This window comes from Oxyura jamaicensis, chromosome 2 (genome assembly GCF_011077185.1).
Source record: "Oxyura jamaicensis isolate SHBP4307 breed ruddy duck chromosome 2, BPBGC_Ojam_1.0, whole genome shotgun sequence".
In the NCBI taxonomy this organism is placed as follows: domain Eukaryota; kingdom Metazoa; phylum Chordata; class Aves; order Anseriformes; family Anatidae; genus Oxyura; species Oxyura jamaicensis.
Genome location: NC_048894.1, coordinates 104,931,444 through 104,957,911, shown reverse-complemented (window position 1 = coordinate 104,957,911; position 26,468 = coordinate 104,931,444). Strand labels below are relative to the sequence as shown.

The following is a 26,468-nucleotide window of genomic DNA, read 5'->3' as shown; positions in this document are numbered from 1 at the left end:
TTTTTTTTTTTTTTTTTTTTTTTTTTTAAGTGAGCAAGCATACGTCTACCTGAGAACAAGTTCTGAACAGAGCCATACAACCCACTAATTTCAGACAAGAACAGTTTGAACCAACTTTCAGGCTGGTAGGACTACATTTCTCTATCCCTAGTCAAGTACACAAAAGACTGTATAGTTGTAAGTTAACCACGTTCATTTATTTTGCTGCCCAGAGAACACAAAACTGTAATATAGTGCTTCATCTTAAAAGCAGACAAGTGAACGTACACAGAATTAAAACACTTCACTGAAGAATTTTCATTACATTGTTAGGGTAGGCAAAGTATACAAACTGACAGGAGCCTGAGTACAAGGCACTTGATACATCGCACTCTGCTGCTGCCAGCTACAATACCGCAGAGCTCATTACTTCTTCGTGTCTAGCAATACTCAGAGAGCTTTCAGAAACTGAAGTTAAAGACAGCCTACACATAAAAAAAAAAATTAAACTCAGTGAAGAGCTAAGACTTAAAATCTCAGTAAAGACTTCATCTCAGTAATACGATCTTTTCATTTCAGCCTTTTAAAGTTTTTCCACATGCAGTTGCAAACTTCACCCATATCACAACTCTGTGTAGTTATATACGAGTCCATGTACTTACATTCTGCTCAAACGTCAACTATTCCAATATTTTTCTGACAAGTTTCCATGGTATACACTTACTGCATGAGTCTGTACACTCAGAAACGTATGAAAAATAGATAAATATAGAATATAGTATAGAATACTTATATATTATATACATGTAGATATATAGAAATTATATAATATAAATAATATATAAAAATACACACTTGCTAACATCAGAGCCCATGGACATCTCAGTCTCGTTAACACCCTTATCATTACTGAAACAAAACATAGGTACAAGTCTACAGAGAGGTCAGCATAGCTGTAATGCTCTTTCAAAGGCACGTAGCATTTAGGAACCAGCTGTATAAACTGAAAGCAAGTGGCAGTTTCTCCAGTCAGAGCCCCCTCGTCCACTGACTGGATGCAGACCTTGAATCCATAGTTCTGTCCTCAGTCACACCAATTCTAACCACTATTTGATGCCTATAATTATGGAACATTTATATTATCTCGAGATACATTTCAGGCATAAGGACGTTGCCCCCTCCAGCTAAAACCTATAACGCTATGACAACACTCATTTCACTGCACTAGGAAACTGTACTGTGGTTAATAGTCTTTAAAACCAAGATAAAATTTAGTACATCGGTATTTTACAATTTGAATTGAGCATTATATTTAATTCCATTTAACATTACATCTTTATGAAGAGCTCTAAGACGAGAAAGCAACATCTTTAGTGAAAATGAATATATATGCCAAAAATCATCAATAAATTTCAGTAAAATTTATGCAGGAATAGGTACAATAGATGTTTGGAAGCAGTCCATGGAAAGGAGCAACAGAAGTAAAATCTGATTGCTCTTAAGTCAAGCTGTGTTATTTCATTTTGCAATGAGATATCTCTTGATATTTGTAGTTTATGTCCCTTATAAAAGGAAGGTTCACTTGTATGGGTTGATATGCTCTGCAATATGCTTCAATATGCTCTTTTGCAAATTACAAAGCTTCTACACCAAGTGTGGTCTCTTCTGCCATCAGTAAGTTACCTTACACATGGAAAGTAACAGCTATATAACTACCTGGAAGGCTGGATGGATTCTTGGTATTTTCCCACCATATTGTCCAGATGACTCTCAGAATATCAACACGTCCATAAGAAGAAATGTAACAAATGTAAGAGGTATTTAGTATGCAAAACCACCTTCAGATATTTCATCTCAACACAGGATGGTAAGAGTAGAGTAAGGCCTCCCACCGACAATTTAAATTGCTGCCTCTAGCTGCCCCATTATGCCCTTGTCTGAAAAGTGTTCCTTCTGCTTTTAAAAAAATCATAACTAGCAAAGTTTGCAGTATGATACCTCAACAAAAAGGTAACTAGTTTTTCTCCAAAGCAACAAATCCCTTATCAGCCATGTTGACCTGCTGTCGTCTGACCTGGATTATGCTTGCTGCAAATAAAACTGCATCAACTAAGAAGATGTATAAAACAATAAAAAGGCAAATTCCATCTTTAGCCTTGACAACTCCATCTCTGGAGATTAAATCTGTACAACAAATATGCTTCAGAAAATACTCTGTAACATGCTGTAGCTAAGAAAAAAAATCTCTAATACTAAAAATACTGCCTAGACCACAAAAATCTAACAAAAAAGAACAGTGACTAGAGAGATAGGGACTAGACAATTTTGACTATTTTTTTTTTTTTAAAACAGAGGGCAACCAATTAATGAAATAACTTTCCAAGAAAGATATCATAATTTTTCAAGAAATCTGAAAACACTAGGCAAAATCTCTACTACCCTCTGACTAAAAGGGAAATTCTTCCCTAAAATTCCAGAGTAAATCAAAACAGTCTTTCATTTAGAGGTGAGATGTAGCCATGACAGAATTGCAAAAAACAGAAGGTAGCAAAAGAATTATACTAAAAACATTTTGTAGAAACTAAACTAGTAATTTGTAAAAATATATTGCTTCCTTTGTTGTCACAAGCAGCCCATAGTCTGAGAAAAAAAAAAAAAATATTGAAATCTGTACACAACTCTAGAAGAATATCAACTTGGAGAAGCTTCTCCAATTGTGCAATCTCCTGTCAGAGAGCTCTAGCTCCATTTCTGCAGTAAGCATTCCACCACAAGCAATCACACGACAAACAGATATTCGAAATATGCAACTAAACAAGAATTTAGCACTACTTAAGAATTCGTGCATCATTATGCAGTTTCATAATGCAAACACTTGTAAAGCCCATAGGCTTTTTTGCATATCAATTAAAAGAAAAATTTCAGTTTCAGGAAAATGAAAGATTTATGCATATAGAAGAACAACAGTCTCTATTCACTATTTTTCCATGATAAGTATAGCCACAAGAATGATTTTAAAGTTTTTTGTTTGTTTTCAAAAAAGGTAGTAAGAATTCCATGAGAATTATTTTAGATAGCAACAAGTTACTTCTACTGCCAAGTACTAAGATTCTTCAGAACTGACAGGATTTTGTTACTAACAGCAACAAAACAGCAAGTTTTTCACATTTTTTTCAGGGACCTGCACCACTAATACTGAACAAAGCACTTCCGATAACAAATTGTTTTTTGATTCAAGAATCCAATACATTAGATTTATAAAATGGACAAACGTCTTACCCATTACCATTAAGCAATTAAAAACAAAGACTTGCTTTTTTAAAACCCACATGAAGAAAAAAGTGGCATCACGGACAGACGGTGCCTCTAGTAACAACTTTGAAATGCACTGGATGTCTAAACATATTTTCAAGTCACTAACAGTAACAGTGTTCAAGTGTAGAGTTCTCTGCATTCACTCGCAAATCCCGAAATCCCGGCTTTTTTTTTTTTTTTTTTTTTTAAGTAGGACCTCACCAGTATTTAAGACCAATTTCTTCTAAAAGCTTTTTAACCTGTCTGACACCATAGCACTATCATAACTAAAATCCTGAGTGCTTTGGACAGTAAATAAAAAAAGAGCAACTCCAAAATTAAAAAGCTACATGAAAACATGGTTCTGTATTCAAGTACTGTAATTACAGAACAGAACCAAAGCTGTCCACCAAAGCTTAGGGTGGCTTTTGCAATTTTGAGTTTCCCCAGAAGATGATCAGGAGGAGTTTTATTACATGTAACATAGCAAGATCGATTACAAGTCAGTTTACCTGAGATTTTCAAGCACAGTTTTTCAAGACTACCAGAAGAGGGGAACTATTAGGAATTCACTGGTAATACCCAACACTTTCTTCTAAATTAGAAACTAAGTCCCTGAGATGATATGTTAGGCTTGCAAGTTTGTTGTTTGTACTTATTGTACAAATAATTTTTCTACATTTTTTTCAAGCCTTGAGACTCATGCTTAAGGAAGCTAAAGCCAATGGTGTCATATACCAAGAAGGCATGTCCCAAAATTTCCAGTACAGTCGCTCAAGCACGAGAGACATTTCCAATACAGCTGCTCAAGCATGAGACAGACAGCAAAACATTGTAAAACAGTGGTATCCAACTTGTATTACACTGGGTATTTACCCCAAGTTTACGTACAGCATTTTGTCCCTACAACAGCAAAGAAACAGATGGAAAGAAGTTATTCCAACACGTTTCTCCAGCAGCACTGATATTAAAGAATAGAGTACATCAACACCTCCCCAGCACTGTTCTCCCCACTTCAAAACTTGGGAAAAACATTTCCCCCCCAAGACGATGCAGTAGATTGATACATGTCCTCCAAAGGCACGATTTCCTTTCGGATTTAGAAAAGGGTAGAAAACGTATCTTAGCCCAAGCGGAAAGAGAGCCAGGGCTGCCTGGAGCGCTGCCACTACCATGGAATCCTGTCAAAGTCTCTCCTGCCTGTCCTTACAAGGGAGCACGGCTGAGCTTGGGCTGATTATGTTAATCTCTACAGGAGATGAGGGCAAGCAATACTTCTGTCGCACCATATAAGCCTGTCATGAAATAAATCAGAGCACATGAACATTTCTGTTACGTTGCCTGTTCCTCCATCGCACAGACTGCTTTGAGTATTTATCATTTACTTTCTCATTAAGCACAGACCAAAAGTGATGAAGGCATGTTTTCTAAATAACGAAATACAAGCTAATGAAAGGCTACATTTGACTCGCGTCAAACTACTAAATCATTACTTTCCTAGAAAAGAAAGCATCTTATGAAAGCGTTTTTTTCCAGCACCCAATTCAAAAGATAATGAAAAACGTATTATTTTCTTGGCAATCTACACGAAAGGGCGCATTGTAGGTAACTACTGTGTAAAAGCATTCAAAAGCCATGTCCAGTAATGTCTGCCATTTCCAATCCATGTAAACTCTGTGCACTCTTGTAAAACACCTAGCAAAGCAGGTTCCCAAATTCTAAACACTAGCAAATATCAACAAGTGATATCCCAGAATCTAGTGCACAAAGAGTAGCATTACCTCAACAATTCAGATTTACACTTTTCTTCAGACTTCCTGCACTTCACTTGCCAGAAGTCCCTGCTGGACCACAAAGTCAATTTCTGAAGAACTTTACGGAATATATACGTCGGTCATTTTGGAAACAGATGCTTGTCACCAGTCACAGCCATTTTATCACTGAACATACTTACCTTGCCTCAGAATCCATAGACTTAAGAGGAAATTAAGAAAACAGTTAAGTCTTTTGTGGTGCTCAAACAAAATGTACTGGCATGGAAATTAACTCTGTCATTTCAAGTTCACTAGATTCTGAACTACCGGTACACGATTTGGTTTAGAAGAGCAAAAAAAGGCAACACAGCTTTAGGAGAGGCCTAACAGCAGGAAATGTGTGTGGATGCATTCTGTATAAATGCAGAGACACATCCCAAACAGTTAACCCTGAAAGACAACCAAAAAAAACCCTGACCTATCACTTTCATTTTGATTCTCTTTTCTCTTTCATTGTTTGCTCAGCATGAGAAATAAGAAGGACCTAAAACCGAGGAAGTAAGAATAAAACAGTCCTTTGCAGTTGAAAAAGTTCAAGTAGCTCATGATGCAGAGCTCTAGGCTTAAAATAATTTACGAAGACGACAAGTAATGCTACATTTCATCTGATACTGCCATATAAAAGAATCAAGGTATCATACCAACAGGACTTGTAGCAAATAAAATCAACAGATTCTCTTTTTTGAATCAGTGTGGATCAGCTTTTAACATCATATCGCATTCAGATGTCTAGAGCTTCCTTCCAATTTGGATTTAACCTACGCAAGCATATAAACTGATCCTTTTTTAATTATTTTTTTCTCTCTGCCTATCAAACTACAACAGTACAAACCCAAACTCTTATAATGAGAATCTTACCTCCTACTCCAGTTACACCCAAAAAGATCATTCTTAGTCCAGTTTATAAAATTTGGCTTTTAAGTGAATCTTAAATGAGAATGCAAGTTGAAAAGATGATTATTTCACCAAGATACAACTATACTTCATTTGCACATATTGCTGTAAGAAAATAAGAGAAGATCAGGAGATCAAGATTCTAACCAAACCCATCCACAAATAGGTACATCCTTCTGGAAACCAAAAGAAAAGTTCATGGCTGTCAGAAGACAAGAAGAAGAAAGTTTAGAAAAAGAGGTGAGTGGAATAGTTTCAAATTCTCATGTCGTTTCTCCATAAATGTTAATCTTAACAGCTGAAAACAATCTTCTGAAGATCCCACAATCTGACTAACTCTGGTTTCAGACACCATTTAATATTGTGAGCATGTCAAAAATATTATTTTAATTGCCGAAACGCTAAAGACACCAACAAGAACAGCAAAGCCAGAAGATACTGTAGCTTGCATCTCCTATACCAACCTCAGAATAAATTTCTATAGGAAAAAATCTTTCTATAGGAAAGAAAATGAACACCTGTAAGCATCTTAAAAGATAAACAAGGCTTAAATCTTCAGTTCTGTCAAGAAGGAACTACCAGCACACTGTGGTCTGACCTGGTCAAAATACAAATGCAAAGCTGATAGCAAAAGGCTGACTAAAACATACCCTGATTTAGCCTCTCTTCCCTGCCACACACCACAGTAACGTGCTTGAAACTGCCTATCTGGCATAGCAAGCGTAGGAGCAGCTGCTTTCTTCAAAAGAGAACAGAGAGCACCAACACCCTTCATCACTGCAACTTAGACAAGACCTAAAGCACGAGCTGGAATTTGAATTGCTCTTCCCAATGAGTTTTTCTGATTCATTTTTCTTTTATCTAGTATCTTTTTCTGCTAATCATAATACTGCCCCCTGAAAAATAAGCATATAGAAAAGGAAGGTAAACTTTAAAAAGCATGTATCTAAATACGATAGCCACTGTGTGAAGCAGGAGGGCAGTCATTGTACTAGGCACTGGCTTACAAACAAGACTCAAGAAGCCGTTGCAGCAAGACTGTCTTGGCCTCCCTCTTGATGGGTACCTACCTGGGGATTGTAGCTATAAATCTGTAGCACCTTTGCTATTGTAAAAATGAAATTCTAAAATCAGTCTCTACCACCTATAATGTTTATTACTGCATAAAATTCTGTTGAGGAAAATTATATTTGAAGTTAGAGTCTGGGCTTCCCCCCCCCTCCCCCCGTTTTTTTTTTTTTTTTTTTTTCTCCAATTCTTAGGGCTCTATCAGAAAGACATCAGATTCCAACAACTACTTCAGTTATCTTCTGAAAGCAGATTGATACGTGTACATGAAGTCGTGTTTCTAATTACCTGTATTACTACCATACTCATGAAAAGAGGATTATACCCTATGTACTGAAAGCTTTGCTCTATGCCAATTCTTAATTTGGAGAGTTACATACTAATTATGCAACTTCTCACCTGCAGTCATCTATCAGAAGGAAGAAAGTCAAAAATGAGTCAAAACCTACCAAGTGTGTAAGACTAGCTCCTGATCATTTTGGAAATTTCTATAGCTTAGTAGAGAACTTCTCCCAACCCAAATGGAAGATTTGAACTTGCTGGTTTAAATCTTAGGAACATTTTATTCCTGCTTCCAGACAGTCTTCCTCTTCACTTGAAAAGTATTAAATGTGATCAAAAAAAAGATAACTGTCCAGAAGCTTTCTACTGCATTTTATTTATTAATTCGGACAACTGCCATTTGCAATTGCCAGTCAGGTGCTAATAAATATTTTTCTTAGGTGTTTTTCATCCTAACAGTTGCAGCAGTTATGTTTTTTTGTCCATTTAGAAACTAGAATTGTTGTGTATTCGTCCTGTGGTTGAGTTCCTTCATCTCTTCATGCCATTAGATTTAAAGGCTTTCTTTATTTTTTTCCCCAACCAGACCTGATGTTACAAGACAAATGATATGAACACCGTACTGGTGGTTAGCATGGATATCGTATTCTGCATAATGTTGCCTGGGAAAATGGGTAACAATTCATACATACATACACACACACACTAACCACACAGGCTAACTTGCACTGCCAAAAACAGACTGTTGCACTGACATTCAAGATCTTCACTGAGGCTTTGTAACCAAAGCTAGAAAAAGAAATGGAAAACCAAGACAAGAAACACTACACATGTTTACTAAAGCTCGAGATATTCTTTAAATAATATATTTGATGGCTCACCACAATTAACCCTAATTCAAATATATATTGGCACAAGGTACTATCTGCATCACGTTTGCTATTTTGTGGACCATATTAAAAATATATAGAAATATTCTCAACGTAATTCCTCCTAAAAAAATCTGAATTTCACAGCACTGAAATTGAAATAAAATTCCTAGGCATTATACTGAAGGTTAAAGGAGACCAATTGAATTTGCGGGATTTTTTTTTTATTTAAAAGAAAACACATAGCCTTTATGTCAGAACTTACTATTATTTTCAATCATGAATATATAAAGTACTATGAATGTTCCAAACAATTCTTTTTATTTCTAGCCAACTTGCATTTATTTAAAGATCTCAAATGAAGCTTTCCACAGAAAGGCTTTCCTTGAAACCTGTGAAAAAGACTAAGTAGGAAAGCAAAAGTCAAGCAATAATTGCACATATGTGACCTCTTTAAGGTAGGAAAAACACTACATACTCAAAACATAAGGCTAAGGAGTAGCTTTTCAGAGAACCAATGAACTGTATTTATTGCAACCCCCAAAAACTATTTAGGTCAATGAAACATTTCAGTGATCTTTCCCCCTTCCCTCCAGTAATTACAGTACTGGAAACCATGGCAAACAGGAACAGCCTCCTAGTATACTACCGAGCATTATCACCTAAGCATTGGATGCTGTGGTTTTTAAGTTTAATTGCAGTTTAAGATGCATACATCTTAATATTAACACCTTGACATACACATACAACAGACAGCTCAGTCAAATGGTGTTGAACTTTCTCCATAGAAAGCATTGAGTTTCATGAAGCTCTTGCTTGATTTGCCTGTAATTCTCACCCCCCTCCACCCCCAAATACAATAAATCCTTAGTGTAATCTATTCAAAGTTTAAGACTTTTCTCAGCCACATTATGAACATGTATCTGGAAGCCACAGCTACATACAAATAAGTTTGTTTCCTTTATTTATCACTGATAACTAAAGAAAATACAATGCTAACTCTACTTGAGAATCGGGAAGTAACGGCTTAGAGTTAGTTAAAACTCTGCTATAAAAATAGTACAGTTTAACACTGCATCTTTGTTGGTATGTTATAAACAGTTTCACATCTTCCTTTCGATCTGGTTTAAAAAGTCCTCAGGGTTTTTTTTTTTGTCCTTAGTATTTGCCACATGGGTACTAGAAGCTTGATGTCTGTTTTCAGCTATACAGGGAAATGACATTGGTAGTACCATGGTCTCTTAAAAGAGTACAACCAGTAGGTTGCCTCCACACCATCAAGCCTACAGCTGGGAAAAAAACAGTACCTCCTTATTTTAGGAGCTGAATTGAGAAATGAAATGCAGTTTTACAGAAAGCTTAAGGAAATGGGACAACCCTAATTTAAGTTACCACAGGCCAACCAAATGACTCAAGACCCAAAGTCATCTTTAATTATAATCTTCCTAATTTCTGTATTCCAAAACTTGTGTTCATATCTGTATCTTACAGACGAGGCTTCCTTCTAACAAAGGGCTTTTTTTTTTTCTTTTGCTGTTTTCATCCCCTACCACCACCCCTGCTCATGAAATCCATATAAAACTAAGTGCAGAACACAAAACAAGAGCACGAAGGCATTATCAGAGTTTGATATTGCACTGATGCTCTCCATGGGTTGATACTTCATTTACTAAGTAGGAGAAAAGAAGAAAAATATTGCACACCAACTTGCATTTCAACTTCAGGTTTGATATTTGATTGGTATTCAGGAAAGTAAGAGTATTTAAGTGGAATGATCAACTTTGCACAATCTCAAGGTCAACTGAATAAGCATTTATTTCCCAAATTAGTAAGAATGATGTGATTTATGGTATGCAAATATATCCACCATGAGTGTTTAAGAACTACGTTAACTTAAGGCCCTAAGGATAGACAGGATTGGCATTATTGACAAAATTACTTCCTTTGTCACCTACCCAGCTATTCTTCCCTTCTCTTCCTATCAGAAGGATATTGCTTCTTCGGCAGAAGTGAAACTGCAATTAACTGAGTTAAACAATGAAGAATGAGATCTTGATAACAGACATCCTCCTCCAGTATTAAAGTGCCCTGGAACTCTAGAAGCAGTACTTCGTAGAGCTGAAGATTCAGGTGTCTTGCCCCACATAAGCAGAAGCTCTTTTGGCTAACACTTCCTACACTTTCTTCTAGAGGAAGAAGGGAGGCTTACTAATAAAATAGCTCATTTCTGTAGCTCCAAGATGGAAAAGCTGTTTTTCATTATACCTGAAAAACATTTGTTTATCATGATGCATTTCATGGAAAGTAAGATCTACAGGAGGTTGAGCTAAAGCTTAAAATTAAGGTTAGACAAAGTTGCAAGGTTTTTGTTTGTTTGTCTTTAAAGGTTGTCTTTCTCCATGGTTATGAAAACAGTTGATTCCAACTCCCCAGGGAAAACAGTTAAATGTACTGTGAAGACAGAGAACTTCTGAAAGTAATTCTCAAAAACTGCCAGTGGTATTTCATACGCTCCCACACACACTTTTTCTAACCCATCACTTCATGAGATTAATTTTTAAATTAAACAAACACTGGTAACTCCTTGTGCCAAAGAAAGCTTACCATTCCACCCGCTTGCTTTGAACACACACTCCTCTTGGATACTGTTTTCTTCCACAAAATGTGAGTAAGGCAAGTTTTATTGAGTGATTCAACATCAGCAAGGTATGACATCTTACATTTTCTGTTTCATACAACTAACCAACCTCTAACAAGACAGCCCAATTTGAAGGCAAGTCTTTAGCTGCCTATTCTGGTCAATTTTTAAATTGAAACAACAAAATTCTTTTCCCATGGCATAGGAAACTTTGGGAAAAAACTAGGGGACCTGCAAATATAAAGTTTAATTAAATATTTTCATTTATTCCTGATCATTTGTATCAGTTCAAACCAAAGTGAAAAAGGGTATATCAAAAAATTCCCCTTTTTTCCTGGAATTCATGTTTCTCTGACTCTTCTTTCCTGTGAACTTATGAAGAACTGTGATCTATTAGAAACAAAAGTAAGCAGACCTAACTCCTCTTTGCCATGTACTTAAAGAGGAGGTTGTCATGAAAAAAAAAAGTCAAGTCAGAAACAACACAGCCATTCAGAGTCTTCCCGACCCTAACCTAATTTAGTTGCACTGTATCAGAAGGCAGAAGCTTACACAAGTCCATTACAGTGGCAGTCCCATAACTGAAGCAGTGCAGCTCCAGTAATGTAGTAACACTCTCTCATTTTTCTTCTAAACAGTATCTTTGATTACATCCCAAATCCAAACTACTGATGAAAAAGTCTTACGTATAAATCATATTAAGATAGATAAAAGCTTTGTTTTGAGAGCCTGGAGACATTTTAGAACAGAAAAACAATAGGGGACAACTGCAAAGACTCCTGTGACCTTATGTTCGTCAAGAATCAAGAACAAAACAGCCTTTCAGTCCTTTCCACATTCCAAGCCTAGGCATCAAGTGGAACCAAAGACCTCTGAGCATGCAAGTTTCTTGGTACAAGAGCTTCTGCATGTTACAATTCTATTCTTTAAATAAATACCCTCCATTTCTCCTGAATACGATGGGAGTCTTCACAGCTTTCCTGGAATCATGGTGTGACCAGACCTGAAGATCCCTCCAACAGCTGCTTTGGATTTTAAAAGCCAAAACCATCTCCAAACACTTCAGAGCCATGCTATGTCCAGAAACTATATGAAGTTTGTTGGGCCTGGGCAAGGTTTAAAACAGGCAAAAGCATTTTTGTCAAAGACAAAAGCTCTTCCAGGATGTGTGCTCATCTGTGCTCTACAGAGGAAGCCTCACTTCTTAATGACATCTCCAACTCCAAATTCGGTGTACTTTGATGGGGAGGAGTAAAAAGAACAAAACCACACAGACACTTTGCATCAACGGTTCAATTTTCACTCCATAGTCCCTGACGGGCATTTTGTCATTTCCGTTGCTGTCTTTAGCAACGATAGCTCCTGTTCCAAAAGCTGTGATAATTGTTGCCAGCAAAGCAAAAGCTTCAAACCCTAACAAGTCTATCACTTGGCTGGCACCATTTTCAGCCTTGTATACATACAAGAGAATAGATAGCATGCAGTTGCAAGTTACACCCTTTACACTAGGTTTTTCAGAAATGTTTGAACGATCCCAGGGCCAGACCAAATCACATCACCAGTTTGCTGGCAGATTAATTAGTAGTAACTGGAGTTTAAGGAGGGTACCAGCCCAAAGATGTATTAGAACAAAATAACTGCTAGGTATATCGAAATGTCAGAAGAACCTTTTCTCTTTGCAAGGGAAAAATAAATTCAGCTTAAGACTGAAAGCATCCCTCGTGTGCCTACAATTCCAACTTTTTAAGAAGAGACTGGTATAATAAAACATTGGTATTGTAAGATTTTATAACAAAGATGGGCTCATGAGGAAATTTCATGTGCTTCTAACACCAACAGCAGTACCTAGTATCACAGAATGCTTTGGATTGGAAGGGACCTTAAAGCTCATCCAGTTCCACCTCCCCTGCCACAGGCAGGGACACCTCCCACCTCGACCTGCTGGCCAAGCTTCTTCTGATGCAGCCCAGGATATGCCTGCTCACGCAGCACTTTGCTTGAAGCCCAGGTGCATCAACCACCCCCAGGTCCTTCTCCTCAGGGCTGCTCTCAATCCATGCTCCGCCCAGCCTATATTTGTGCTGGGATTGCCCCGGCACAGGTGCAGGACCTTGCACTTGGCCTTGTTGAACCCCATGAGGTTCGCACAGGCTCACCTCTCCAGCCTGCCCACCTCCCTATGGATGGCATCCCTGCCCTCCAGAGCGTCAACTGCACCACACAGCTTGGTGTCATCAGTAAACTTGCTGAGGGTGCACTCAATCCCACTGTCCCTTTCAGCAAAGAAGAATATAAAACCAAGACACAGTTGCAAGGCACCAGTATTACTTCTGTTTTCAACAACAGCTTTACATTCTACCTTGTGCAACCTGACATCTGTGATAAAAGGCATGGAGTAATTGTAACCAGCATGAACTCTTTCTGCTACCTACAGTCCCTCTCTTCCCGGAACGATCTTCTACATCCACTTCTACTCTATCTCCTCGGTGGAAAGGTTTCCTCCCTCCACAAGTCCTTTCAAGAACTCCAGACTTGTAGCCAAACGTGCTCCAGATATCAAGAGTGAAGTTCAGCATGCTGGACTCAGCATACTGAGGGAAGATGGTGCTTGTTGCACTGATACCTGGCACTTCAGCTTCTATCACGATCAGCCTCTCTTGCCTTCTGCCTATCCCCCAGGGATGGAGGGTTCCTGCCCCATCAGTATCAAAGCCCTTCACATTCCCCTACCAAGAAGGGGAAAGCCCTACATAACCTCCCTCACTGCTTGTCAGAAGTTGTGTGATGAATACACTCAGATATAGAAAGTGCAATAGGTCAGAATCATGAACAACTGAGGTGGCACTACTGGAGCGTAAATCTGACATCAGAGCAAGGCAACTTTTTTTTTTTTTTACCCTTTTTCTCTCCAACATGAAAAAGAAAAAAAAAACTACATCTGAGCTGTTTCAACTGCAGTCACAAATTAAACTTAGTGAGCTTACTAATTTACAGTAGCTTCCCCCTCAGAGAAGCTCTCCAATTCTACAGTTGCTTCCATTCAGGAAGGTTCTTCTAGTCTTTTTTTGGGAGATACCTTTCAGAAGAAAAAGATACAGGCTCCAAAGAGATTTACTGACCACATTAACAAGGTTAAACTGCTTAGAAAATTATGCATCCATTCAAATAAACACAAAATGAGTACCCACGACTTTTCTGTTTAGTTTCAGTGAATTTTGTTCTCCCCTACGGAGCATCAACCAAGTAAATACATTGCTGACAAACAGCAAAATGCAGGTTGCCCAGAGAGGTTATGGAGTCTCCATCCCTGGAGAGAGTTTGAAGCCATTTGGTTGCAGCCATGGACAAGTGGCCTCAGCTGGCCCTGAGTGAGAAGGGGAGGGACAAGATGACCTCCAGAGGTCCCTTCCAATCTCAGCCCGTCTGTGCAATCAGGTGCATTGGTACTTAGTGAAACACTACTTCCTCTGTGCACGTGGTATTGCACATGGAAAAAGACAGACTTCAAAATCATTTTCCAAATTAACTGATTTGGAAAAAAAGGAGACAGGGTAGTTATTTTTTTTTCTTCTGAAGTTCCTAAATAGAATATGGACATGAAAGAAATCAGTTTTCACCTTGAGATCTCCATTTTCTTTAAACACAAGCTCAGTACCATCCATCAGTGACCAACACAAAATTGGCCCTGACCATCCATTCTTCCCTCATGCTTTCCTATATGAAGTAACTACCATGGCTATTACACAAATCCTACTAGTCATCTTCTGAAAAAGTATCTTCCCCTAACACTAAAACCAGTGAGTATTTCCTACCTTAAATGTCAAGATGATTAGAGAAGCTCCTGACCTTCCCTTCTTTAGAAAGTGCAAACCAGATGTGAGGGACTTTCGTTTTGCGTAGTCAAGGCTTTCTTTTGCCGTTATTTGCTAAAGAAGAAGCCCAACTTCTAGAGAAACAGTAGCAGTTGGTGATTACATGGGAAAACAGCCATTTTTTTTTATTAATGCAGTTTATGTGGGGATATCTAACTTCACTAGACTTTATCAGGAAATAGCAGTTTTCTCTATTGATAGAGAAATATATATTCATATAATATATTCATATCTTGGCATTTAACTTATTTGAACACTACGCAACAATAACTGGATACTACACAGCTTTTAAGAGGGAAAGATGACAAGATTACTCATCAACATTTGCCCGAGTATTAGAATTCAAGAATTTCTTGATTACTTGTTTCTGAAGAGAATATTTTGATTCGTGAAGATCTGTAGGAAAAGCAAGTACCTGTCTCACTTGTATTTCTTGATCAATTAGAAGTTCTATAGACCAGATATACACAACCTAGACAGGCATTTAGGTAGTTCCAAGCCACAATCCAAAATAAAGCCTTAGTTTGTCTAGTGTTTTTTACCAGAGGTTTCCAGGAATCGTGACTTTGCACCAACTTGAACCACACAACTAAAACAAAACAACACAACAAAAAAAAGAAAACATTCACATTTTTCTGTTTCTTTTATGTAGGCTGAAGAAATCTGAACACACTGAAGAAATTGAAGAGGGAAAGCTGAAATATAGAAGCCAACAGTGGAATTTAAATTAGAGCCTACAACAAAGAGATTTTAAGGACTGTCCCCATGACATAGCATTGTATAAATATTGACAGGGAGTGGCAATCTTTCAGTAAGCAAAAACCCAAGCGTTACAAGATTTTGAGTATCAGAATAGACTTTGACCTGTGCTGTAATGAGAAGCTGGTGCTGGTCCTGGGGCAGTTTTCCCTTAGCAGAACAGGCAGCTAACCAGTCGGAGCAACTGATGCCTGTCTAGATTACCTCTACAATTCTGCAACCTCAAAACCTCAACGTGGTGCTGCACCACAGCTGGTGCTGTTTGGATATCCATCCATACTGAAAAGCTCAAGAAGAAACCTGACTAAAGAATACAGTACAAGACAGCAAAGTGTCTCGGCAGAGCAAAACACTACAGCCACCAAGATCTCCAAAGCATTTTTATTTCCCTGAAGATCACGTTTCAGCTCTTGTTCAAGCACTGTTTATCTGAACGTGCACCTCAGCAGACTTCTGAGGAAGATGTCAGTACTATTTACACTTGCTTTAAAAGTGCTATAACTGGGTGTTGCCTGCATAGCACTTACAGTTTTATGAGTATGGTCTCATCACCCTTCTGGCTTTATTGCTGCTTCAGTGACTGAACAAATTAAGGCAGAGGCAGAATAGTTTTCAAACATTCTCCAGTTCTGTTCTCAAAGACGGAAGTTCAACTTTCCAGCATTTCCATTTAGAGCTGCAACTTCTTGATGACAAAGGAGTTTTGATAAATTGCATCAAGTAAAGGTCAGAAGAAACAGAAGGTTTTAAATACATGTTTCGGAACCTCTCAAATTCAAGATAAACATCCTGTATTGAGATAAATATCTCAGTATTCCTTGGTAAGAGACCTAAAAAACTTTATTTTCATGTAGCGTTAAATTACATCCTAGGGAATTCTGCTAACACTGTGAGGCTACCAATATCACTTGGTCTTAGAGCTTCTAAATATTTATTAAGTTCTCAACAAGTGGCTCCCAAAACTATCGTCTTCCAAAAAAATTAAATAAAATCAAAGAACTACATACCCACAGGTTGATTTTCAATTTGTTCAACAAACAAATTCCAGGTGTTTCCCTCTTCCTTCCTGCCACCCCCAAAAAAACAAAAATATTCCACAGTTGCCAGGGAAAGGACATTGTAAATGCTCTTTCCAAGTAAAAATGTTTGTAAGCAAACTATTAAAGGTTTTTATTTTTATTTATTTTTTGTGCATGCGTGTTTTTTTTGTTCCTCCATTGGTCTTGCTGAAACTTGTCTTAAGATCAACTTCCTATTATTCTTGATTAAAACTTTTTACAGGAAAAACAGAAATTACATGCCTACAGGCTCTAGTATTACAGCAGAGGGATCAGCTAAGTTCACAATTCTTCTATCAAACCTACCATACACTGTGAATCAAATGCTAACATGACAGTCCCACCACCTTTACTGCTACTCTCTAGTGGGTTGCATAGTATTAAAAAGACTCCTAGAAGGTGCAACCTAAAATGCAAATCCAGTTCTTGTGTTTCCAAAGCCGCCTTACAGTTGCATTTTACCTTTTATCATTAACTTCACATCAACCTATGTATTTCATAATTCACAGTGATGAGTAGAGAGCATTAACCTGCAGTTATAGTTAGTTTTACACAGAAAGCTTGGATATGGTAACTTGAAGGCCCAGAATTACAGTTCCAAGTCAGCCAGAAGTCTGATTTTATACCTAACTGAAGAAAAACCACCAGATCTAAACAGCCACAGTGATGTGTCCAAAGAGATTGTCAACTTTGGGATGCTTAAAGTAGTCTGCAGGTAGTTCAGAGTAGTTCATGATTTGAAAATGTTTAAGCTCAGCTTTGCCAATCTTCCATGCATGAACTTGATTAGCAAAAGAGAAAGCTTCTCATCTACCTAGTTTCTTCAGCATGTTATCACTCATTCTCAGAGCACAGTTAGCATGTTTTCAGAGAAGGTGATTTTCAACGGTTATTTTTACGGGTAAGAGCTCCTGAAGTAAAGGTACTTTGACTTGCATTCTTTACTCCCCTCCCCATTTATTTGCCAAGTCTTTAACCACAAGGTCTCCAAAAATGCTTTCTAACAAGTTAGAAGTGGAGAAGATAAAAAGAGGTCTGTCTAGTGACAACAGAGATTTAAACCCCAAATCCTGAAGTGCATGAGATCTTCTCACCTTTTCCAATGCAAGACAGATGAACATGAATTCATCTGTCCAAATATTAGACATGGGAAAACCAGGTGAATCAACATCTACACTTGTGTATTTTTGTTACAGCAAAAAATGGAAGTATCTTGACACTAGATAAACTAAGTTTGTCATAAGCAGCATTCACTGTTACCAGCTGATTTGAAGCTAAACTGCTGAGCAAGTGAAACATGACATCTTTGAAGCCTGAGACAATCTGAAGTCTTAAGTCTTAAAATCAACTACTCCGGTAACTGACAAAGTATTTGAATAACCAAGTTACTCAAGTGTCCACATACAATGTAGAAAGACTGTTTCAGAGTTGTTAGCAGAGCAAAGAGAGCATCAAAAAGCTTCTTCGTGAGTGTTTGCTAGATACTTTTCAATCAATCACAAGCATAAGCAGCCTTAGGTCAAGATGTGTCCCTGTACATCCACAAATTATATCCCTCACTCTCCAAAACCTGGAAGCCTATGAACTCCAAGAATTTAGTAAGGAACACCAAGAAAAAAGTGTTTTTATTCCAAAATCATAAAAGCATTCTCAGTGAATGCTACTTTCTCCTGCTTAAGAGCATTAATGGAACGCTAAGCTGAAGATAAAAGGGACATGGTTTAGTGGGTGCTATTAGTGGTAGGGGGATGGCTGGACCAGATGATCTTGAAGGTCTTTTCCAACCTTAATGAGTCTATGATTACATCGCCCCTATCTGCATTTAGCACACCAATGGTATGCACCAGTACCTGACCGTCACACACCCTACAGCGTGACAGCTCATCTAGCACAGCCTTCCCAATCCTTATTAGGTCTTTTCAAGACGCAGAATGCTAGGACGTGGCATGTTGAGAAAAGTACTACGTGATGCTGTGGCACATACTTAACCAAGATCACAGGCTCTGGCCTCCTCATGGCTCACGGAAGAGACAACCTGTCTATGATTTCCCAGCCTAATGCTAAATCAAGTGCACGGAAGCCACAAAGACACAAATTTAGTCAGACAGTTGCAACTTAGTTTTCTTACTTTGCTTTTATTACAACTGTTTGTTTTTCCTTTCTCTTATGCACTTCTCCCTCCTGTGCCTCAGCTTTATTAATTTCCTTCCTGCACCATGTAAATTGAAGTCCTCACTATGTCTCTTCCGTTTGCTCTGTTGTCACAGCTCCTCTCCCACACCTTCCTGAATCCGTAATGCACCGTCCTTTGTATCAGACCTCCTCCCCACCTGCCCTTCCCCCAGTCTTCTTTCCTTATTGTTCTCATACTACTTCACATATAAATTTAGGATGCTTCTAGCACACAGAAGCGAGCTTATGACATTCACACACACACACACAAAAGTTACAAAAGTGGTTAGAAGTTTATTCCACACAAGCCTTTTACTCTACAGGGACTACAAGCTGATGAGGGATAGAGGGGTGTAACCACAGGAATGGAAACGAGATAAAGTAAAACTAAGGAGTAGAAGTAAAAAGCTGAACTATCTTATAAGAAACCAAGTGCATTACTAAGGCTGCTCCTCACAACCAAAAGCATGTTTCTTGAAACTAAGGAAACTCCAGCATTTTAAGCCTCCATGTATAGAAATGTCAGATGCTGAATTTAAAGCATCTGTGCAATAGATGCTTTCTATCAGCCATACATTACAGCTCCGATGAAGAAATAGCTAACTAACACCATTGCTGAGGAGAGGTGAAAAAGCAAAACCCATTTGTGCCTTTACTCAAAAGAAAAAGGGTTCTTAGATTTTAAAGACATTATCAAATTGGATAAATGTTTGTATTGAGTCTGATTATATAAACTTGTTTTTGTTTCCTTTGTAACTGTACTGGGCCAAGAGGCTGACATGTTTCCTTAGCCTGGGGAGGAAGGGTCATCTTAAAAGAAACTTCAGGTGCAGATCAATTACATCCATACTTAAGCATTTCTTCCTTTAAAACATATCCAAACAGATTATGGTAATTTAATATATACGTTATATCTTGAGCTAAGAATGACACCTGTAGTGTGAATCTTACCACAAAAGTGGTATAAAACACTTAAACTCTTTAGAAAGGGTTTCATACTCAAATTCTGCAGAAAAGAGCCCTAGAACTGATGAGAGATGAAAGTCCAGTCAGCAGAGTGATACAGGGACCAAACGCAAACAAAAGCAACCTAATGGCTGAAGTCTTCAGAATATGCACTTTTTTTTGTTGTAAATTTAAAAGAACATTACCTGTAACTAGGGGTAACAAGAAAATAATTCTGATGGCTGTAACATAAGAAGCCGCCTTTAAAAAAATACTCAAAGGTATACCAAAAAAAAAAAACAGAAAATTTCCAAAATCTCACTTTAAAGGACATTCTTAAGATCTGAGAGGCAAACACATTATAAAACTTAACACAAGCATGACAGAAAGCATCCCAACAAGTCCATTCCCAAACTGACTACAGCTTAGCTCCAAATTGTGACTCAGGTAACTAAAAAGGGGCAAATCCTTACACTGATTAAAAAGATCAAGGAGTACAGTTTAAAAATACTATCAACTGTATGCCTGATATCTGAAAGCTCATTAGTACTGCTGTAGGAAGTCCCTCCCCTCCCCCCCCCCAAGGTACTGGCAGCATCAACACACATACTAGCAAACTCAGGCATGGTTAACGTACAAACTCTGGACTCTTAATTCATTCTATACCCTTGACTTCTGCCTATAGACGCAGGGTGTAATAAAGGATTTGACAATACTGTCCTAAGTCATCAGAACTGACAAAGAATACCCTAAGTATCAGATCTGTCCTCATCAGCTGTGGCTCAGAGATGAAAGATACGTAAACTAGATCAAAAGCAGCAAGTTCACTGGAAGATGCAGTGTGTTTTCCTTAGTGGCAACAACATCCGTGAGGCCCTGCTTTTACCCAGGGAGGGAGTTTTAACTTGTCAACGCCTCCAAACATCCCAAATCGGTAAAAACCTAAACAGAGTACATGCTGTCATGCACTGCTGCTGGGTCTTTCACGAGGTTTTCACCTCTCCAGTACTTTTAGGCTCACATGAGCTATCTGGTAAGAGCCATGCAGGAGAAGATGAAGAATGACTATTAGGAAGCATCTCCACCCCTCGCTCCCCCCATAATGGGAGAGTTCATCCTAGGCACAAGTTCAGTTTACTTGTTCTCTCTGTGACAGCAATAGGCGGGGAAGATGGGGACCCACCTACACACTTCCGAAATTTTATCACTTCCTACAAATAAAAGAAATTCACTCGTAAAAGAAAGAAATACACTTTTCTACTTAAGGATATATGTAGGCATATTGAAGTACCCATCTACACCCCAAATAAACTGATTGGATTTGGCAGACACTTTGGCAAGGTGCTTTTTACAATCCGAACTGGAGCACCACTCACTTTTGTGCAAGCAACTGTCAAATGGTGTTGGTTTTATGTCAGGAAGTGTTATGTTTTGCTTCCTTATGATGCAATTACAACACTGACAGCATTGCAGAGAGCCACTGAACCATCAGGTATGATCAAGTAGGGAAGCAATTAGCAGGCAATTGTCCACCCAGCACACCAACTATTTTAATATGCATTTAACCCCTCTGCCGTGACTAGTGTGCCACCTGCAAGGGTGCATTAATCTTTCAGCTGTATTTTACATGGCATCAGTACTTGCCAACATCTACGCTAAAAAGGAAGAAGTCAGTGCTGCAGTGCTTCACCACAACATAAGAGGACTTCACTCTTAAAAAAAAGTAAACGTTTTCAAAGAGGGAATTGGTAACAAAGCTGTTTACAGTCATTTGCTCACACAGGGGACTGGCACTCAGGAATTACAGCTTTGCACAAAGCGTCCACTGGTGACGGTCGGTGAAGTAAAGAAAGGTGCATGAAGCGAGAGGGATGACAAGCCTGAGGCAGGACTGGGCGAGCTCCTCCTTGGCACGAAATCCACTCTCCCTCGCACAGAGAAATTCAGGCACCCGTAGCTCAACGCTGAGTAAACAAAACACCAGTGCAGAGTAGAGCAGTGACTCAGCCAGCAGCAAGAGATTCAGTCCCACAGGGTAAGAAATTTGGGGAGACGACTCTGGGGACCCATCGGCGCTCCCTACTTACCAGCAAACAGTCCACGTTCACTTCGGATTTGGGGTCCTTTAAAGTCACGTCGATTTTTTCGAACCGAGCCTCAAAACTCTCTCCCGTCGACATGTTTCCACGGATTAAAAAGCTTCCCTTATTCCCGAGAAAAATAAGTTTAAAAAAAAAAAAAAAAAAAGGAACACGCACAAAAGAGAACCCACGCAGCCTACGCCAGGCTGGGGAGCGCTTCCTGCGGAATCCCTTCAATCACAGAAGTCTCTGAGGCGAGTCCCCCGCTCGGCACCGACAAGGGGGAGCAAGCCGAGGGGTAGCAGGCAACCGGAGGGCTGCTTCTCCCCGCTCCTCCAGGCCCGCACGCACTTCCCCGGGCGGCTCAGAGCCGTGCAGCGGCAGGTTTCCTCTCCCTCCCTCCTCTGCTCGGGCCCCGGTGCCTCAGCAGCCGCATCCTCCCGGCCGGGGAAGGCGCCCTGGCAGCCAGCGTAGCGGTTCCTCCTCCTCCTCCTCCTCCTCCTCCTCCTCCTCCTCCTCGTCGCCCCGCAGCAGCAGCAGCAGCCGGCGGCGGGTCGGTGCCAGGTTCCCGAGGGCGGCAGCTCTCTCTCCGGAAAACCAACAGCAGCAGCAGCGGGAGGGGAGGTGGGGGATGAAGAAAGCCACGAGCCTGCAGGCAGGGAAGAGCGAGAGGAAAAAAAAAAATAATAAAGGAATCGGTAGGAAATCCTCAGCGCCTCAGCACCCGGGGGTGCTCCTCGCACCGCGGCGGGCAGGGGGCGAGCCGCTTCAACGGCGGAGCGGCGGCAACGGCATCTTCCTCCCGCCTCCGCCTCCGCCTCCGCCTCCTCCTCCTCCTCTTCCTCCCGCCTCCTCCTCCTCCTCCCTCCTCCCTCCTCCCGCCTCCTCCTCCTCCTCCTCCTCCTCCTCCTCGTCCTCCCCCCCCCCCTTCCGCCCCCCCAGTCCTCCCGTACGGGACGCGGCCCCGGGGCGGCCCGGTGCCGGGTGCGAGGGGAGGCGGCTCACGGCGCGGCGGCCGCCAACATGTCCGCCTTCCTGTTTGAACGAGGGGGGGCGGCTCAGCCAGCCCGGGACGGCGGCGCGGCGCGGCGCGCATGCGCGGCTCTGCCCCGGGAGGGGAAGGGGAGGCGTGAGGGCGCCGGGCGGGGGCGCCGCTCAACGGTCGGAGGGGGCGCGCGCGCGGCGGCGGTGGCCGTTAGGGGCGGTTGGTCGGGGGCGGTGAGGGGCGGGGCGGCGCTGACAGGGCGCTGCCCTGAACCCTCCCCCGCTCCCCGCTCTGCTCCATCAGGTGCCGCTTCAGGGCTTCGATTCCCACTGCGACTGCAGAAATGGCCAGCGCCTTCCTACGAAGATCGCTTAAAGCGATGTCGGACGGCAGCTCGTTAATCCCTGGTGGCTGCAAGCCCGTGTCGCTAGCGCCACGCTGGGTTTTCGAAGCGATGGGCACGGAACAAAGCCATCTGTAGGCAACGGCTCGGGCATTTGAGGTGTTACACCGTGGGTATTAGCTACCTGCTACCTGGCCTCGTTCAGAGGAAAAAGAAACAGCATTCTGCGTTTTGCCTTTTTTGTCCACAACTGTGTGGATATATATACATATACATAGATCATACATATATCATACATGTATACATATATATACATATATCATAGAATCACAGAATCATTAAGGTTGCAAAAGACCTCCAAAACCATCCGGTCCAACCACGCCCCCACCCCCAATGTCACCACTAAACCATGTCCCCAAGCACCACGTCCAGCTTTTCCTTCAACACCCCCAGGGACGGTGACGCCACCACCTCCCTGGGCAACCCGTCCCAATGCCTGACTGCTCTTTCTGAGAAGAAATGTCTCCTCATGTACACATACATATATATTTATAAGAATTACGTAGCCTTAAAGGAAAAATGCATGCTACAACAGCGTTATGCTCGTGTTTGATTTCCCGTGTCTTGTGCCAGCCATTACCACAGCCCTTTGATTGGGAGGCTTTGGTCGCTCTTGGAAATGGAGATGTTCCATTTCAGCAACCACGGTCCACAGAGAACATCTTGTGTGCTTTGCCAGCTACAGCGTGTAGGCTTGTGATCACTCCATACGTCGTGCAGTGAGTCGTCCTTGAAATGCAAAGGAAAGGCTCCTTACACAACTGATATCAAACAAGGTAAAAATCACCATTAGAGGTGCAGAGTCTGATTCGCATCACTTTTAGGCATCTGGTTTAGCCATTAGAACATACACAGGTATGATGCCAGGCCTCAGCAGGGTGATTCCAGGCCCCTAGCTGAAAACAATGCAAAATTCATGAGGCCTGTAATAGAGAAAGGAAGAGGAGGCCTGAATCTGCAGCTCACAACCCTGAGTCATGCTCCAGATGCTGCTTATGTATTTTATCGGATGAATACGGGAAAAGATATAGATGGTCTTGCAAACACAATTCTTCCATCCTTTCCAGGCGTCCTTTCCACAAACCAACATGGATCGTACTCTCACTTGCCCAGTGCACCTTGCATTACCTTATTACAGTGGCCCAGCTTCAACACAACGGGTGGACGGAAGCACAGCACTGCCCAATACCTCCTCCAGCAATTTTGGTAAGGGAAGCTGCTGTGCTTGTGCTCAGCTGCATGCAAACAGAGCGTATTTTGAACATGGCTATCAGGCTGGGCTTTTCTCACGAGGCTGGTGAAGTAAAAATGTCTGTCTGTCTGCCTCAAAATGCAGTAGAATTTGCGTGGGAGGTGCCTCAGCCAGCTGTCTAGGAAACTGTGAGCACTGCTTTGAAAATGTCAAGGGGAGCAAAAGGGAAAATAAATTCTAATTTTAAAAACAGTTAGGGGTTAAAAGTGTCTGGTGAGATAAAATGCTCATGTTGTAACTCAAGAGTGTAATGTAATAGTTTCTAATCCAGTGAACACTCATTCATGTTTGCTCTTGAAACGTTTTCATGAGCTGCAGTCAGACTGTTTGTATCTTTATGATAAGGAATTTGCGTGTGTCTAGCACTGGACACTTAGGAACCATATGAAGTTCTATCCTAGATAAGCAGTCATAATGCATTGAACACAATGTCTTACTTTGTTTTTGCCTCTGGATAACAAATAAACTAAAAATGGATAATTTCTTCTTCCTGCGTTTGTTGTGTCCCATATTTTGGAATTTAGCTAGCTTTTGTTGAGCGAAATGGCAATTACTCGACACATGTTTCACCTGATAACACTGAGCTGATTAAGCTTGCAAGCCTGAAAGATCTTTTTTTCTCTCTTCAAAAGCATGCAGCCTCTAATACGGGAAGGTGTCTCTGTGTTGGCTTGTGTCCATGCTTTGTACGCAGACAAACTGATATCCTCAATAAAACAGGAATCATAGTCCTCACATATGTTATCTGCCCATTTTATAAGATATTTAAAGGCCTCTGTTATTAGTGTGATACAAATATGTACAAAATATGACAAATATGTCAAATATGACAAACATTGAAAAATATGTCAAATTGGCACTTAACTAAAGAGCTGATTGCTTGACAAAAGTCACAATTTCCTATTAAACAGAGAAGTCAGTTTACTGCATTATACCATAAAAAGTACATGTAATAGCATTTATCGTGTAAATAACATTCTTGTATGTTACAGCAATAGGACTGCAAATCATAGCAGGTTTCAGTAGTGTCCATTTCAGGAAGTTAGCAAAAAGCAAGAACAAAACAGCAGTGGAGTACTTGGCAAGTATTAGCAGGGCCCTCCCTGAGCAGGCACCATGACCCCCTACCCTCTCATGAAAAGCTAAGGATGGCTAAGTGAGAGACCCTGTAGTAGGGTTAAAGGCCATCTCAATTTCGATTTCTAAGGTCGCTGACTGTGTGTCTTTAAAAAGAATACACTCACAGAAAGTGAGAGAAGGCGAGGATTCGCTAACTTCTGATGTAAGTACTGACTTCAAAAGAGTTACACAAGGCAGAAATAAGTCCACATCCTGTTCACCATATTAGGCCAAGTTGGTAACGTGGGATCTACCTTCACATTCAACTTCCTATTTAGTCAGCACGAAACCTGCAGCAGTTAAATCACGCTACGTGAAGCCTGCCTTTGGTCCACCACCCTTTTTCCTTGTTTGCCATACAATATTGACTCAGGTTTGCCCCAGCTCTCATCTTCAGGGCACTTAATGGTGTGGGCCAGTATCTCTTGAAGCTGAGTTGAAGGCTGTAGACAAGAAACACAGTCCTTAGGCAACACATTTTGACAAAGCTGTGCACCAGAAAGGCCTTTCACAGACGCTCTCAGTATTTCAAGCAAGGACTAGTGGCACGTCAGCATATCTGAACTGGCCTTAGGTAATGATAAAGTCACACCATCACTGAGCTCCGTGTACCTGAAAAATCAAAAAAAAAAAAAAAAAGGCTGTGCTAGGTGGCGAATGCTGGTAGCTATAGGTAGCTAACCGAAAGCTCCAGTCGCGCTGTTGACTGCAACAGGCTTCCCTTGCGGGCTGCATGCTGGAAAAACTGAAGGAATTACAGAGTGTAGGTTAGAAGTGCAAGATGCTTGAGGTAGTGAACACGTTAAAAAGTGGTACCGATGGGAGTGAGAAAACCGAGAAGTGATAGATATTAGTCATAACACTTAGTACAGGGGGAAAAGGCATTTTGGTTCTTCCAGGATGAGGAAAAATGTAGGAAGTAGAACAGAATAGAAATAATAGAATAGAATAGAATAGAATAGAATAGAATAGAATAGAATAGAA

The 26,468-nt window shown here is 40.5% G+C and overlaps 1 protein-coding gene and 1 long non-coding RNA gene across 4 annotated transcripts in view; both read right to left on the bottom strand.

Moving 5' to 3' along the window:
- ROCK1 (Rho associated coiled-coil containing protein kinase 1) overlaps window positions 1–21,945 on the bottom strand; it is an 87,487-nt gene extending 65,542 nt beyond the window's left edge. For 2 of the 3 annotated variants that reach the window (XR_004747968.1, XM_035316645.1), the window contains exon 1: window positions 21,732–21,824. Coding sequence is in view for 2 of the 3 variants with exons in the window: in XM_035316645.1 (XP_035172536.1) it covers window positions 21,732–21,824 (93 nt within the window). In the remaining variant the exon portion in view is untranslated. Of the gene's footprint in view, window positions 1–21,731 lie in introns of all 3 variants that reach the window. The other variant, XM_035316644.1, reaches the window with a different exon arrangement.
- Window positions 21,946–22,215: 270 nt separating this feature from the next.
- LOC118161361 lies at window positions 22,216–22,733 on the bottom strand. The gene is made up of 2 exons (XR_004747970.1): window positions 22,679–22,733; window positions 22,216–22,374 (listed from the first exon to the last, which is right to left on the bottom strand). It is a non-coding gene; the product is annotated as an uncharacterized LOC118161361 (long non-coding RNA).
- Window positions 22,734–26,468: the final 3,735 nt, after the last annotated feature.